General features: G+C 42.6%; 1 protein-coding gene across 3 annotated transcripts in view; it reads left to right on the top strand.

Moving 5' to 3' along the window:
* Window positions 1–12669, top strand: part of trim3b (tripartite motif containing 3b) — a 43069-nt gene that overhangs the window by 18670 nt on the left and 11730 nt on the right. For 2 of the 3 annotated variants that reach the window (XM_030068910.1, XM_030068907.1), the window contains exons 1-3: window positions 2443–2563; window positions 8416–8588; window positions 12315–12444. In XM_030068910.1, coding sequence (XP_029924770.1) covers window positions 8443–8588; window positions 12315–12444 — 276 coding nt within the window. In that variant the 5' untranslated portion in view covers window positions 2443–2563; window positions 8416–8442. Of the gene's footprint in view, window positions 1–2442; window positions 2564–8415; window positions 8589–12314; window positions 12445–12669 lie in introns of those variants that run through there. The other variant, XM_030068909.1, reaches the window with a different exon arrangement.

Raw genomic sequence — 12669 nt, 5'->3', positions numbered from 1 at the left:
GATCCATCTTGTTATTATCATCATTATCATTATTGTTATTAAATTATTTCTCATTATTATTATTATCGTAAATGCCTGATGTAAACAACAATGCACCTTTTCAAACAGCGCTGTGTGTTTAGGAAGTGAGTACGGAGTCATGCATTCACAACAAACCATGGGAGTGGCATCGCTTGCTTTTTCTGCTGTCCATGTTGTTGGAATAAAAATGTCAGGATTCTGACTTTATTTGTTGGTAAAGTTACTTTGGAAATTTTTGCGAGAAACAACGGCGTGCCAAAACCCGGTGGTGTCTACGGCAAGCGTGCAGGACCAAATTTGTTTCAGGAACATGTGTGCAGAACAGACAGTGGTCTTATCTCTGTTCTTGTATGTTTGGAACCGGTTGCACTGCACAACTTGTTTTGGATACCCAGCCTTACGTTACACCAACAAAACCGGTCAGACATTGTTATGACATAAATGATGTTATCTGCAGCTAATAGCAGCTGGCTAGTATTATCGAGGCCTGGAGAAGTGCTTTCCAGTAGGCCTTATTTGCACTACAAACTACAACATGGATGCAAATGTGGGAAAAGCGGATATGGATATGGGGAAATGACCTGATAGTGTCACTTCCAATATCAGCTGCTGGCATGCAAAAACGCAGTTAAGTTGGTATAAGTATCTGGAAATTGCAACAGCTACAGATTTATTTTGAAATCGTCATTTTTATGCAAATTTTGAAATTGTGTGCAGTAAATTCAGAATGCAAACACTGGATTTTTACAAGAATTATTGTATTTTTTTATTTATAGCTTTATAGCTTCCACTCCATTTAATAAGTATGGCGGCAGATAAAATGACAGTATAGTAAAGTCACTTCACCCAAAACAAGGACGTCATCAAATCTCTCCGTCCTTTGAACAACTCCGCCCAACTTTGCTTACACTACAGCCCGCACTTGCATGCATTTCAACAGAATTTGCATAACATAGTTGATAGAAATGCTGTTTTACGTTTTCTTTTATAGAATTGCCTTCAATATGAGTTTTTACCTAGAAAATCGTGCTGATCCCATAAAAGTCCAATAAGCTGCTGACGTTTATAGGTTTCATTTTATAGCTATAAAAGCCTTCATGGCCACCACTGCAGTTGCCTTAAAATGGACATGATTAAAGTTGTTGGCAAGAGAAAAGGGTACCGGTGCCATAAAAGTCTGCATGGGCTGCTAGTAGTGAACACCATGTAGATTGCTCATGCATCATCATCATCATCATCATCATCATCATCATCATGATGCATATGTTATTTTTTGAGTTTCATCCCAACCTTCCTGTCAAAATCACCATCGCGGTCTGGCCTGTGAGTTTAGCCCGATGGGATTTCGGAAAGGTGGGTGTGGGTGTGGAGGAAGCACAGCTGGAAGTGAGGGATGGAGGAGGGATGGATGGCTGGATTCAATCCACACAGATTAAACTGTGGATTGATGTTTTTTGACCCAGTATCATCAAGGCCTGGCCCGGATTAAATTCCGACCACTTCAGGAGGATGGGATTTTTTTTTAAGGGACAGGGATGCAAAATTATCCTATGAAATGAGAGCCATCTTAAAAAATTAAACTGGAAGTTCAACATGGTAATCCATTTTTTCTGTTCCAGACAGTGGTTTTTAATCCTCGCATATGTGTAATTTGATACTATAATGCTAGAAGATGAGGGATATGTTCCAAAGTCTCACTTCAAGTGATTAAGTTTTTTTTTTTTTTTTTTTTAAAGATGACATCATGAATTATATAACAATGTATTCTCTGAGTTTAGTTTGGCTTCCCTCTGTGTGTGTGTGTGTGTGTGTGTGTGTGTGTGTGTGTGTGTGTTGACATCCATCTTCATGACTATGACTGGAGGCCAGACAATCCAAATGTTTAGGTGATCATGGTTAGCCCTCAGCTGCTCTTTCCGTCTATTTGGAGCGTGCTGCATTCAAGAACCAAACTTGCTCCTGGTCTTTCAGTTTAAAGCATGCTCGTTCCACCAATGACACGATTTTAGCAACCAAAAAAGGGCTGAGTGTGCTCCTGGATTCGAGCCAGTTGTCTTTCCAGCCACGGTAGATGGAAGTTGTTTCTGTTTTTCTTGCCTGTCTCAAATCTCAACCTCTCATTGCCTCTAGCCAGCATGAATTGTTGGCCCATGATGCAATCCCTCTCCCCTGCTTGTTTCAGTTTCCCGGCCAATCAGAGCCCGGCAGGAGGAGGGAACACAGTCGGTTCATGCTCGTAAACAATACTGACAGTGGGAGGGACGTTCAGCACACAAGTCCCACCCTCTGTTGTCATCCCTGTTTAGCTGTTCTCAGCATGTGTGTTGTGTGTGTGCGTGTGTGTCGCATGCAAAGGAAGAGGCAGCGAGGGGAAGAGGAAGGAGGAAAAGGGATCGGTAGTACACAGAGGAAAAAAGGGAGGGGACACGGGCTGAGTGTGTTTATGTGAGAGAGTGTGTGTGTGTGTGTGTGTGTGTGTGCTGACTGTCAGAGTGGACTGCCATGGAGCCGTCTTGACTGATCTGCTCAACACACATTGACAGTAGGTAGCCTTTCTCTCACCTCAGTGTGTGTGTGTGTGTGTGTGTGTGTGAGTGTGTGTGTGTGCGTCCTCATGTGCATACCATGTGTGCAAGTATGGCTAATGTATGCAGTGTCTGTGCCTCTCAGCAGTTATGTGATCGGAGCATATGAGTTTGTTAGTTCAAGCCGTCAACACTTATTCATTGGCAGCGAGCAGGTGTTTGGCAGTGACAGGAGCAGAGGGGTGTGTGTGTGTGTGTGTGTTTGGAGGGAGGAGGTGATCTTACCTTTACTGTAATCTGTGGCTTTCCTGCTCAACTTTGTTTCTGCTCTCTGTCAGGGGAGCCGAGCTGTCCTCCTCCTGAACTGCGAGTGGAGATTTAATTTCCTGTAGTGCCTACGTAACTTATATTCCTCGCTTTTTTCACTTCTTCTGTCCACATGTCTGTTATGAAAGATATGGATGAGCTGGTCTATGACATGTAACACCAGTGCTTTTCAAAGTTTAATGCCTATTACAAGCCAACATATCTATATCAGGGTGAATATCAGGACAGTGTCACCTCAGATGGGTTTTTGCAGCTTAATGAAAGTCAACTTGGGCATCCAGAGCACGAAAAAGTTTGAAATCCCCTGTTATACTGTTGTTTTATTTTTATTTAGTCACACTAGTAGTAACTAAATGCATCGGTCCTACATCAGCCATACATCAACCTTTAAGAAAAAACTTCACTTTAAAACCCACTTAGGCATTTCTCACGACGGCTCTGACATTCACCAGTGTTTTCTTATTTGGGATTTGTTCTCATGTCTCATGTCATGTCTCATATGCATGTTCATGAGCACGTTTTAGTGCTGACATGTTGGCGAAAAATAATTGGTAATTGGTGTTTTCTGCAGGTCTGCAGCTGTATAATATTATGGGATTTAAATTACAATAATCTTTATGTGATTTATAATATTTTTAAACAATTATTTTCATTATTTTAGAGAGCATTATGGTCTTTAAAAAAAAAAAAAAAGCACACTACACTAACAGTTGCATTTTTGCATTGCATTTTTGAATCACAAATAAATTTATGGATCACAATTCGTGAATTCATTTTGTGGCCTCAAATTTGAGATTAAAACTGTTATTTTACTTTGTGTGTGCGCCGCTTTCCCGATACAGCATTTGCTGAATGAGTAGTAGCATTCCACGCATCTTTATTTCTGTTTATCCACTACTGATGCCTCTGAATATGACAGCTTATTTGGTGTTCACTTCCGGCAGCAGGACCTCCTCTGACGTTTTTTGGCGCTCCACCTTCTTTAGACTTTCGTTTTGGAATTCTTGACTTCTCTCAACTCTTGTGTGTTGTGCGTGTGCACACAGCCCCGCAGTCTCATGCCCTTTTGTGGGGATTGGCTGGCGTTAAGCTGTGATAATTAGGATCAACTGGTGCACTTTCAATATTCAGATTCATTGTTATCGGGTTTGAATGATACCATGGTTTAAGAAAACATCACGAGTCTGAGTACAGTTTTCTCAGGACCTTTCTCAAGAGCACATTTAAGAAAAGAAGATATGGATGAATGAGGCCAATTGTTTTAAAGGCCACGGGTGATCTTACACACAAGCATGTGCCCACACACACACACACACACACACACACACAAATTCACACACCTTTACACAAACTCTCACTCAGTTACTGTAGTCCTGAGGGTTTAGGGAATTTATCCGGTCTGGATCAGACTAATGTCAGGTGAAACAGCAGTGGTGTGTTAGTATTACTGCCTGTAGAAAAGTGGAGCCGGTAAAATAAAAGCATATTTTATTTCAGCAGTATTAGTCGACAGCTCACTGTGGGACACTCATACATCTTTTGCTGAAAGCTCTCTGCAGTCCTGCCTGGCCTTGGCACTCGTCCCACCCTGCTACCTTATAGCTGCAGAGCCCAAACTGTGCCTCTGCACTTCTGCACTCACGTCTTCAATTTGTGGCCAAGGCAGCTGGCTGTCAGCTCCCTGATCAGAGCGACTGACAGCAGCTCACCTGAGCAACCGGAGCTGCTCAGGGCGTGAAGTCAGAGAAACTGGGACCTTGTCAAATGAGATGTGTGCGCTCCTATTTATGCAAATGCACTTTCGAGTGTTTCCACTCGTGTGACTGCATGCATGATTAAGTTGTTTCTGTGTATGTGTGTGTGTGCGTGCGTGTTCAGGCTGTATATATATATCATGTGTTACTATATATTATTAATATTACTACTACATTTCAGTCAAGCATTGTGAGCTGGATGGATCTGCTGTGTGTCAGCGTGGGTCCATGTCTTTCCATGGACAGTCTTTGATATGATTATTATGTGTTTTAATGAGTGACTTAATGAGCTGAATACATCACCAGTGTTTTGAATAAGATGAATCAATGCTGAACTGATACAGTTGTATTAATACTCTCTATGTCACAACTTTTTTTTCTGTGTTCTTACTCATTGATGATACGATAACTAAATTCTTGTTGTAAATAAATCAAATAAGACTTTAGAAGGTAATGCAGCAGTCTTCTTATTGGATAACAGATGATACCAACAGTTTACATTTTATCCTTCACAAAATTGTAATAATAATAATAATAATAATAATAATAATAATAATAATATATTTTTGAAAAGTCACTCTCCAATATATTATTTTTTATTACAGTAAATATTATAGACAACAACATACTATAAACAAATACACACCAGCCACCTCACTTGGTCCTGAGACCTCCAGTCTTATTTTAGTTTCACTGTCATCGCCTCATCAGTGCTTGCCTGTCCACTAATGCATCTGTCTAAATTTAGAGTGAAACATCATCACACAGTGACAACATCAGCATGAGTGTGTGTGCATAGGGAAAGAAAGTCAGAGACAAACTTCAGAGGTGTGAGAACTGCACTGAACTATTGTTTCAGACAATATCAGGATACCAGGAAATCCTCTGGTTGATCCTCCTTCATTTCTGCACTCAAACAACAGACGCTCGAGCTTCTGTTCACCAGAATCCCTCGGACAACTGGATACTCTTGAAGCGCCGGTTCTAAGTCCAGGATGAATTGTGGACAGCGCATATTTGCGCAAAGCATAAGCCACTGTATCATCATGTGATCAGTTCCAGCAAACGTGTGTGTGGATGTGTCGTGTCTTTCTCCTGGCTGACAGCTTGAGAAGTGACCTTTATCCTCGCAGTCTGCAGACTCTGTCACAGGATCCCCTGCAAGACTGGAAAGATACTGCCTGGCTTTCACCCAGACTACGCTGACGTGTGTGTGTGTGTGTGTGTGTGTGTGTGTGTGTGTGTGTGTATGCATGTGTGTGTGTTGTGGTTGGCAGTGGGCAGCACCTGACAATAGGACAGCAGCACAGGGGGGACATGGAGGATTTAGTGCTATATTAGAGCCAGCAGTGACAGATGTGTGGACAGTGGAGAGTCTGGAGGGCAGTGGGTTGGTGGGTGGGTAGGGATGGGGGGGTCAGGGTGATACCGTGTGTGTCTTTGGATGTGTGTGTGTTTGGGGGTGTGTGATTGGCTGGGATAAAACTGTTTCCATGTCGGTTCACAACTACACAACAGATGATCCAAATAATTAGACGATCATGGCTATTTGCGTGTTTGTACAAATGCGTGTGTGTGTGTATGTGCACGCGTGCAGGTAAGCATGAATGTGTGCAGGGTTAGGCTTGTGCCCGTGTGAAACACATGCTCTGCACTCATCCCAGCATCCGTACGAGCGTTTAAGTGCATGTCTGTGTCTGAAACATGAATAATACATGTGTTGACCTGCTGAGAATATGTGGCCGCGCTGCATCGCTGGAGCCAGCTTTAGCAGCAACACAGAGGCAGAAATGCTGACATGTGAAGAGAATCCCACCTCTGCAACCAAAAGCAAACCAAAACGAAGATTCTTTTCTAACAGATGTGTAATTGCACAAATTAAATTTTCACCCAAACTAAATCAAATCTGTTTTTCTTGCTTGACACTCAGCTAGTATCCATTTTTGTCTTACATTAACCTAATCAAGTCTAACCAACACTAACCTTTCCAAACCCCTGCACGTTGTAGCGTTCACACTTGATATATTTTGCACGGTTTGTTAGAAGTGATCTACTAATTTATTCTGCGTCAGCGAACATACAGCAAAAAGCATCTTTAACACACCAGTGTAATTAATATACCATCTGTGTTGGGCTAGCACAGTGGTAGGCAACCATGTGTCATGGAGAGCTGAGAGTCTGCAGGTTTTCATTCAAACCAGGTGATTTCACTGGTTACCTCACTTGCAAGCAGAGAGGAGGAACTGATCAGTGGAATCAGCTGATGGAGTTTGTGGTTGGAGTGAAAACCTACAGAAGTCGTGGCCCTCCATGAAGCAGGCAGCCGCTTTGTGTTGCCAGGCAGAATATATCCATATCCATACCTTGCAGCTGTATTTCCATAATAGATGAGACTGTATAAGATGTGGGGCCACACTTCAGGTCACCTCACAGTGCTTCCTCGCTGAAGCTGAGAGATGAACTGAGTGTTGCTCAGCTATTCCTGATATTTGATAATTGTAGATTTGCTGCTCAGTTATCCACTTAGAAATGATTTAAGGGAAAATGCAGGATAAAAATACTCAAAATGGAGGTACCACTGAGAGTACCCTGGCTGTAAAATTGGTACATTTACCACAGCCCAAGGTGTGCCGATGAAATGTGCATGAAAAGCCAGAAAAGTAACACAAATATCTTGTATTCATGCAGCTAAGTTGTGTATTTATATTTCAAAAAGAGCATCAAAGTTATATACATTCAGGTATACAGGATAGCTTCATGTATAAAGCCTAATTGTGCGCATTTTTGGTTCTGACAATGTGGCATTCAAGGTGCTTTCAGTCTGTTCACCATGTTTGCATACTGCATATATGAAAATCAGAAAGATAAACAAAACCCAAAAGTCAGACTATTGTGGTATTATTGTATTATGGTGTTTAGCATATTTTGCAAAGACAGGTAGCTTCATGTAAGTCATTGCTGCATTATATTAAATTAGCCTATACAATAAAAAAAAAAAAAAGAGTTTGGCAGCAGGAGGACCTCAGTGGAGGCTGTGGTGTATGTATACAGAGAGGGACAAAGACAAAAATAGAAGGAGTCACTAAGTCATTCGTTCAGCACTCAGTTGGCATGTGAGAGAAAAAAATGTGTTTAGATGTCTGTCTTTGAAGTGCATGTGGGTGTAACTGTCTGTACAGGGAACACCGAATTAGTGTGTATTCATGTAAGTATGTTTGTGTGCACCAGTGTGGCGAGGAGAGCTGGTTTTTTTATGCATCACTGTGGCTTTGTCGTAGAGGCTGCTCTTTAACTGTAGACCACACCATGTTATTGTCAGATTACAAAGCCTCCAGTGTCTTTTAGTAAAGCTTTGGTGTGAGCTGAGTTGTTAATCAAAAACCAGGCATATGGCCGTACAGGTTTATCTGCATCTGCTGTAGGTCTTTAAAGGCCGCTTTATTTTATTTCACACAGTTTTCTTTCAGCTGGAATTAACCCAGAAATAATGCCGTAACAATGGGCATGTTTTTTTTTTTTTTTGCACTGATCAAGGAATTAAACGGCATTGGTAACTTGAGTTCCTGGTACCTGCTGCGGGTAGTGAGCTGAGCATTAGCATTTGTGTCAGCTAGAATGAATAGCAACTGAAGAAAGCAAGGTTAGGGCCTTGACTTTTTTTTTTTTTTAATGAACAATGCTAAAGCTTCAAATTCAAGATGTTGTAGACAAGCCGAGTCAATAGGTAGAAAGGATTTGCCAGACATTCACACACCTATCTATTTCTCTCTCTCTCTCTCTTTTTGTAGGTTAACTGGTGCGGTCAGTGGCTTTGAATGTCTTCTGCCATGGCAAAGCGTGAGACTGGGAGCACCAGCCCTGTGGTGCGTCAGATAGACAAGCAGTTTCTGGTCTGCAGCATTTGTCTGGATCACTACCACAACCCCAAGGTCCTGCCCTGCCTGCACACCTTCTGCGAGAGGTAATTAACATTTGCTTTCCCTGTTAGAACGATAACAACCGACCAAATTCCAAATTACACAGCCCTCCCTTATATTAATCCCAGGCTCGGCGCTGCCTGCTTGTACCCTCTGCTAAAACCTTTTCTGTAGCTGTGGTTTGTACTGACCGAGGCCGCGCGAGCGATAAAGGTTCAGCACTGTTTTATAATCCTGGCAGCGCCTTCCTCCCCCTTCTGCTCTTTGCACCTAATTAATACCGCAGCTTCCAGGTGCTGCCCGGATATCTTCTATGAGTGCCAGTGCAAATCCCTAACCGCAATTAAACAGTTCAGAGCACTCCTCCTCTCTGACTCCGCTGGGATAAGAGCATTCCTCAGCATCATGGACTGTCAGCATCTCTGTCTGAAAAGGGGCCCATTGTTGAGCGAGGCGATTACAATTCCTCAATCTAAACTTCGTCAGAAAGACGACACCCCCTCAGGCGCCACTTACTGGGGCCTTCTTCGTGAGGAGTTAAGCAGAGGAGGCTTTTGGAGAGATTCTGGGTCAGGGTAGGAGGATTGAGAATGGAATGGGGGAGGTTACCGTTACGTGTAGAGAACAAACAGGATTGTGTTCCAGACTGGTTTACTCCAAAACCTGTGATCAAACATTTTTTTTTTTTTTTTTTGGTTGGTTATAGTTTAGAATATCCATGAGATTTCGCCATGCTGCGTGGGGAGCATTTGCCCCCTGGAGGGCAAGTTTAATCCCCGGTTTTATTACGTGGCACATGATCCGGAGCCCTTCTGAAGTGAGCTGATTTTGTTTGGGGCGATACATGTTGTTGCCAGACAGATGTATTAATATTGGATGGGTTGAGGTGGCAGACAGAAGTTAGGAAACCCCAACTGAGCCAATTCTCTCCTGTATCACGTTGTCCCTCTGGCTACTGCACTTCTTCTTTCGCTCTCATTTCTTTCAAAGATGTGGTTCTGTTTAGCCACAACTTTATACCCCTTCCCATACTACATGCACCTCCACCTACTTGCTTCTTTAATTTCACATTGGCTGCATATGGAAATCCGTCTTTAAGAGGATGTTGCTTGCTTTAATTGATGAGGGATGATAATGCCAAAGTAGAGAATTATTAAGTCCAATCTTTGGCCCACATGTATCTTGCTGAAATGTGTCCATGTTGTCACTTGTCAGTCTTATCCTTCATCACCATGGTGTTGGATTTATCACGTATACAAGGATCCCACACATCACAACTCGGCCATCTGAGTTGTTCATGTGCTTATGGTTGGAAAAACTCAAGATTAACATGTATTATGTCGTGGAACCCAATAATCAGGACAAACTGAAGGTGTTTAACAATTGCACTGATTGCCAAAGGAGGGTGTTATAAAAGAGCTGCTGGTGCGAAATGATGCGCCGTGGATGTTTTGGCACAGCGCTCGCATATAAGGGACAGCACGCCAGCTGTGTTGGAAGGCATCATAAACATAACACATCAACACAGTGTGTTGTAATATACAGTTGTTTAGTGCAGTATTTCAATAAGCAGGGTGAAATAGTGGCTTGTAACCTATCTGGTTCACCTGCAGCAGCATTATCAGCCAAATCCACCTCTCCATTATCTGGCAGCACTCCGTTAATATCGACTGCAAATACTGATGGCAGACACTTGTCAAGAGGAGTGATCTCCGCGGTCTCCTGCCCCACACTGGCATCGACACTGTGACGATGCCAAGTCAGGCTCTTCTTGTTGGCATCTTTGTTGATGTCAGACCACCTCTTATTTATTTCTGAGCTACAGTAATAACTGCTGCCATGCAGGGGTGGGAAGAGTCATAAAACACCCAACTCAAGCAGAAGTAGGCTAGTCTAAATTTTACTTTATCCTCCACTAAGCAATTTCAGAATCTATTAAAAGTCCTGAAACTAACCTATACTTTTTGGACACTTTTGTACTCCTACTAATAGAAACCGATACCAAGTCACTAGGCCAAGCCATTTTGCTACTTTTCACCTCTTTTCACTTTTTGTTGTCAAATTCCAGCCCTGAATGTTGGGCTGCCCACGCTTTCCCCTACGGTATAAAACTGAGGCTCTACCCCTCCCACCTCATCCCCTCACCTCTTCAACTTCATTCAAAGTGTCTCTGAAACCGCATCATCTGCAGATAAATGTATCCAAATTTCACATCAGTCGAGTGTTTGCCTCTATCACAGAAATCAGTGCTGCAGGGATAATACAAGTTCATTTGAGGCTGTCGTTTCTGATGCTTATATGGATAGTCTATACTCAGCAGTATAATTTAAAATGTAGCTGAGTAGGCTACAGTAGGATTTAAATAAAACATATAATAACAGTGAAAAAATAGTACAAATTGCACAAAAAAGTTACTCAATTACAGTCACTGGAATAATCTCCCATTCCTCCTGCTGTGACATGCTGCCACTCAGTAAATGGTCTTTAAGCCTGTATTAAGGCCACCAAAAAACATTTCCTCTCTTGCTTCCATCTCTCCCACAAGAACTTTGATTTTACTCCCTGAGAAAATTCTCACTTTATCCTGGCTGTGATTGTACAGTTTTATCCCAAAAACAATTAGGCCCCAGAGGCTGAAGTGGGCCCTGGGGGAATATAGTCAAGTCTAACTAAAAGTTAAAACATTTACACAGTAGTGCTTCAGTGTAATTACCACAGGAAATTGAGTGTCGTAGCACTACAGTTATCAGTTACCAAGTCTGGCAATTCGTGCTGCAACTAGAATCCTGCTTTCTTCAACTTGAAGCGTTCTTGTGGTACTTCCATATACCTGAATCTGACACTGCATGTTAGAGGAAAATTTAGGATTTTACGTAACATGGATAGCTCTACAATCACAGATCTTTTAAGTCCATATGAACTTCAGCCTGAGGTCTGTGGGCAGATTCCTGTATTGTAGAGCGACCAGCCACTAAATTATCTTCAACTCTGACTTTTGTTAATGCTTGGATGTTCTCAAAACAAAACTGCAGTTCTGAGATGCTGAGAAGCTGATGAGGCTACATGCAAGGTGATGCAAATCTGCAGCCTGTGGTATCATCAGTTAAAAAGGATGGTGTAGCACACAAAGTTCTGGACAACCTTGGGTGCAAGAACAAAGACATATCCTAGATACAGATTTGAGGTTTGTATTTTTGCAGAGTAAACCACAAGACTCAGAGGTGTTCACAGAGCATGCAGGATGTGCAGGACAGCAGCTGGGCTGCGGGCCAGGAGAGTGCAGTGTAATCTGCATATTGCAGCTGAGTTTTGCTGACTGTGGTCTTGATCTTGGCTCGAAGGTGTCTGCTGTTAAATAGATTCACTCCAAAGGGCAAATGAACCTGTACACCATCCTCAGCCTTTAGGGGCTTGTGGAGAAGCAGTGTGACTCCTGCCAGGACGAGGCCAAGACTTCTCATGCACATACACGCACGCACACACACCACACACATGCCTCTGTCTTCCCAAAATGATGCATCTCCTTTTGTATCTCTGTTAGTCACCAGGCCTTGCCAGAGACTCTTTTACTCACTGAGAAAGTGTGTGTGCTGTCTCCTGGGGCCGTGGGCCGTGTGTATTGACTTGGATCTGCACTTATTCCCTACTTGTTGTGACAGGAACACTATTTAGGCACCGTCTGTCTGTTAGCGTGACAGAGTGACAGCTGTGTGGAGTTTACTTTGTTAAGTTTAATGCATTTCTCTTTCTTTCTGCATCCCTCCCTCCAGCTGTCTTCAGAACTACATTCCCCCAGAGTCACTGACACTGTCGTGTCCAGTGTGTCGGCAGACGTCCATCCTGCCAGAGAAAGGAGTTTCTGCTCTACAGAACAACTTCTTCATCACTAACCTCATGGAGGTTTGAGTCAAGTCATATTGAAGTGCTTTTACAAATAGGATTGTTAAGTGTTCTACAGAAAACAAGGAACATAAAGATCAGAATGAGACGCAATAAAAAGAATAATAAGAACAGTACATCCAAAACTCCAAGAAATGGGAGTGAGTGTGTGTGTGTGTGTGTGTGTGTGTGCGTATGTATGCAGGATGTGTGTAAGTGTGTATGCACCTTAGTGAACCAGATCAG

This window comes from Myripristis murdjan, chromosome 14 (genome assembly GCF_902150065.1).
Source record: "Myripristis murdjan chromosome 14, fMyrMur1.1, whole genome shotgun sequence".
Lineage (NCBI taxonomy): Eukaryota > Metazoa > Chordata > Actinopteri > Holocentriformes > Holocentridae > Myripristis > Myripristis murdjan.
Note: the sequence above shows the minus strand (reverse complement) of the source record. Positions and strands in the feature narration are given on the sequence as shown.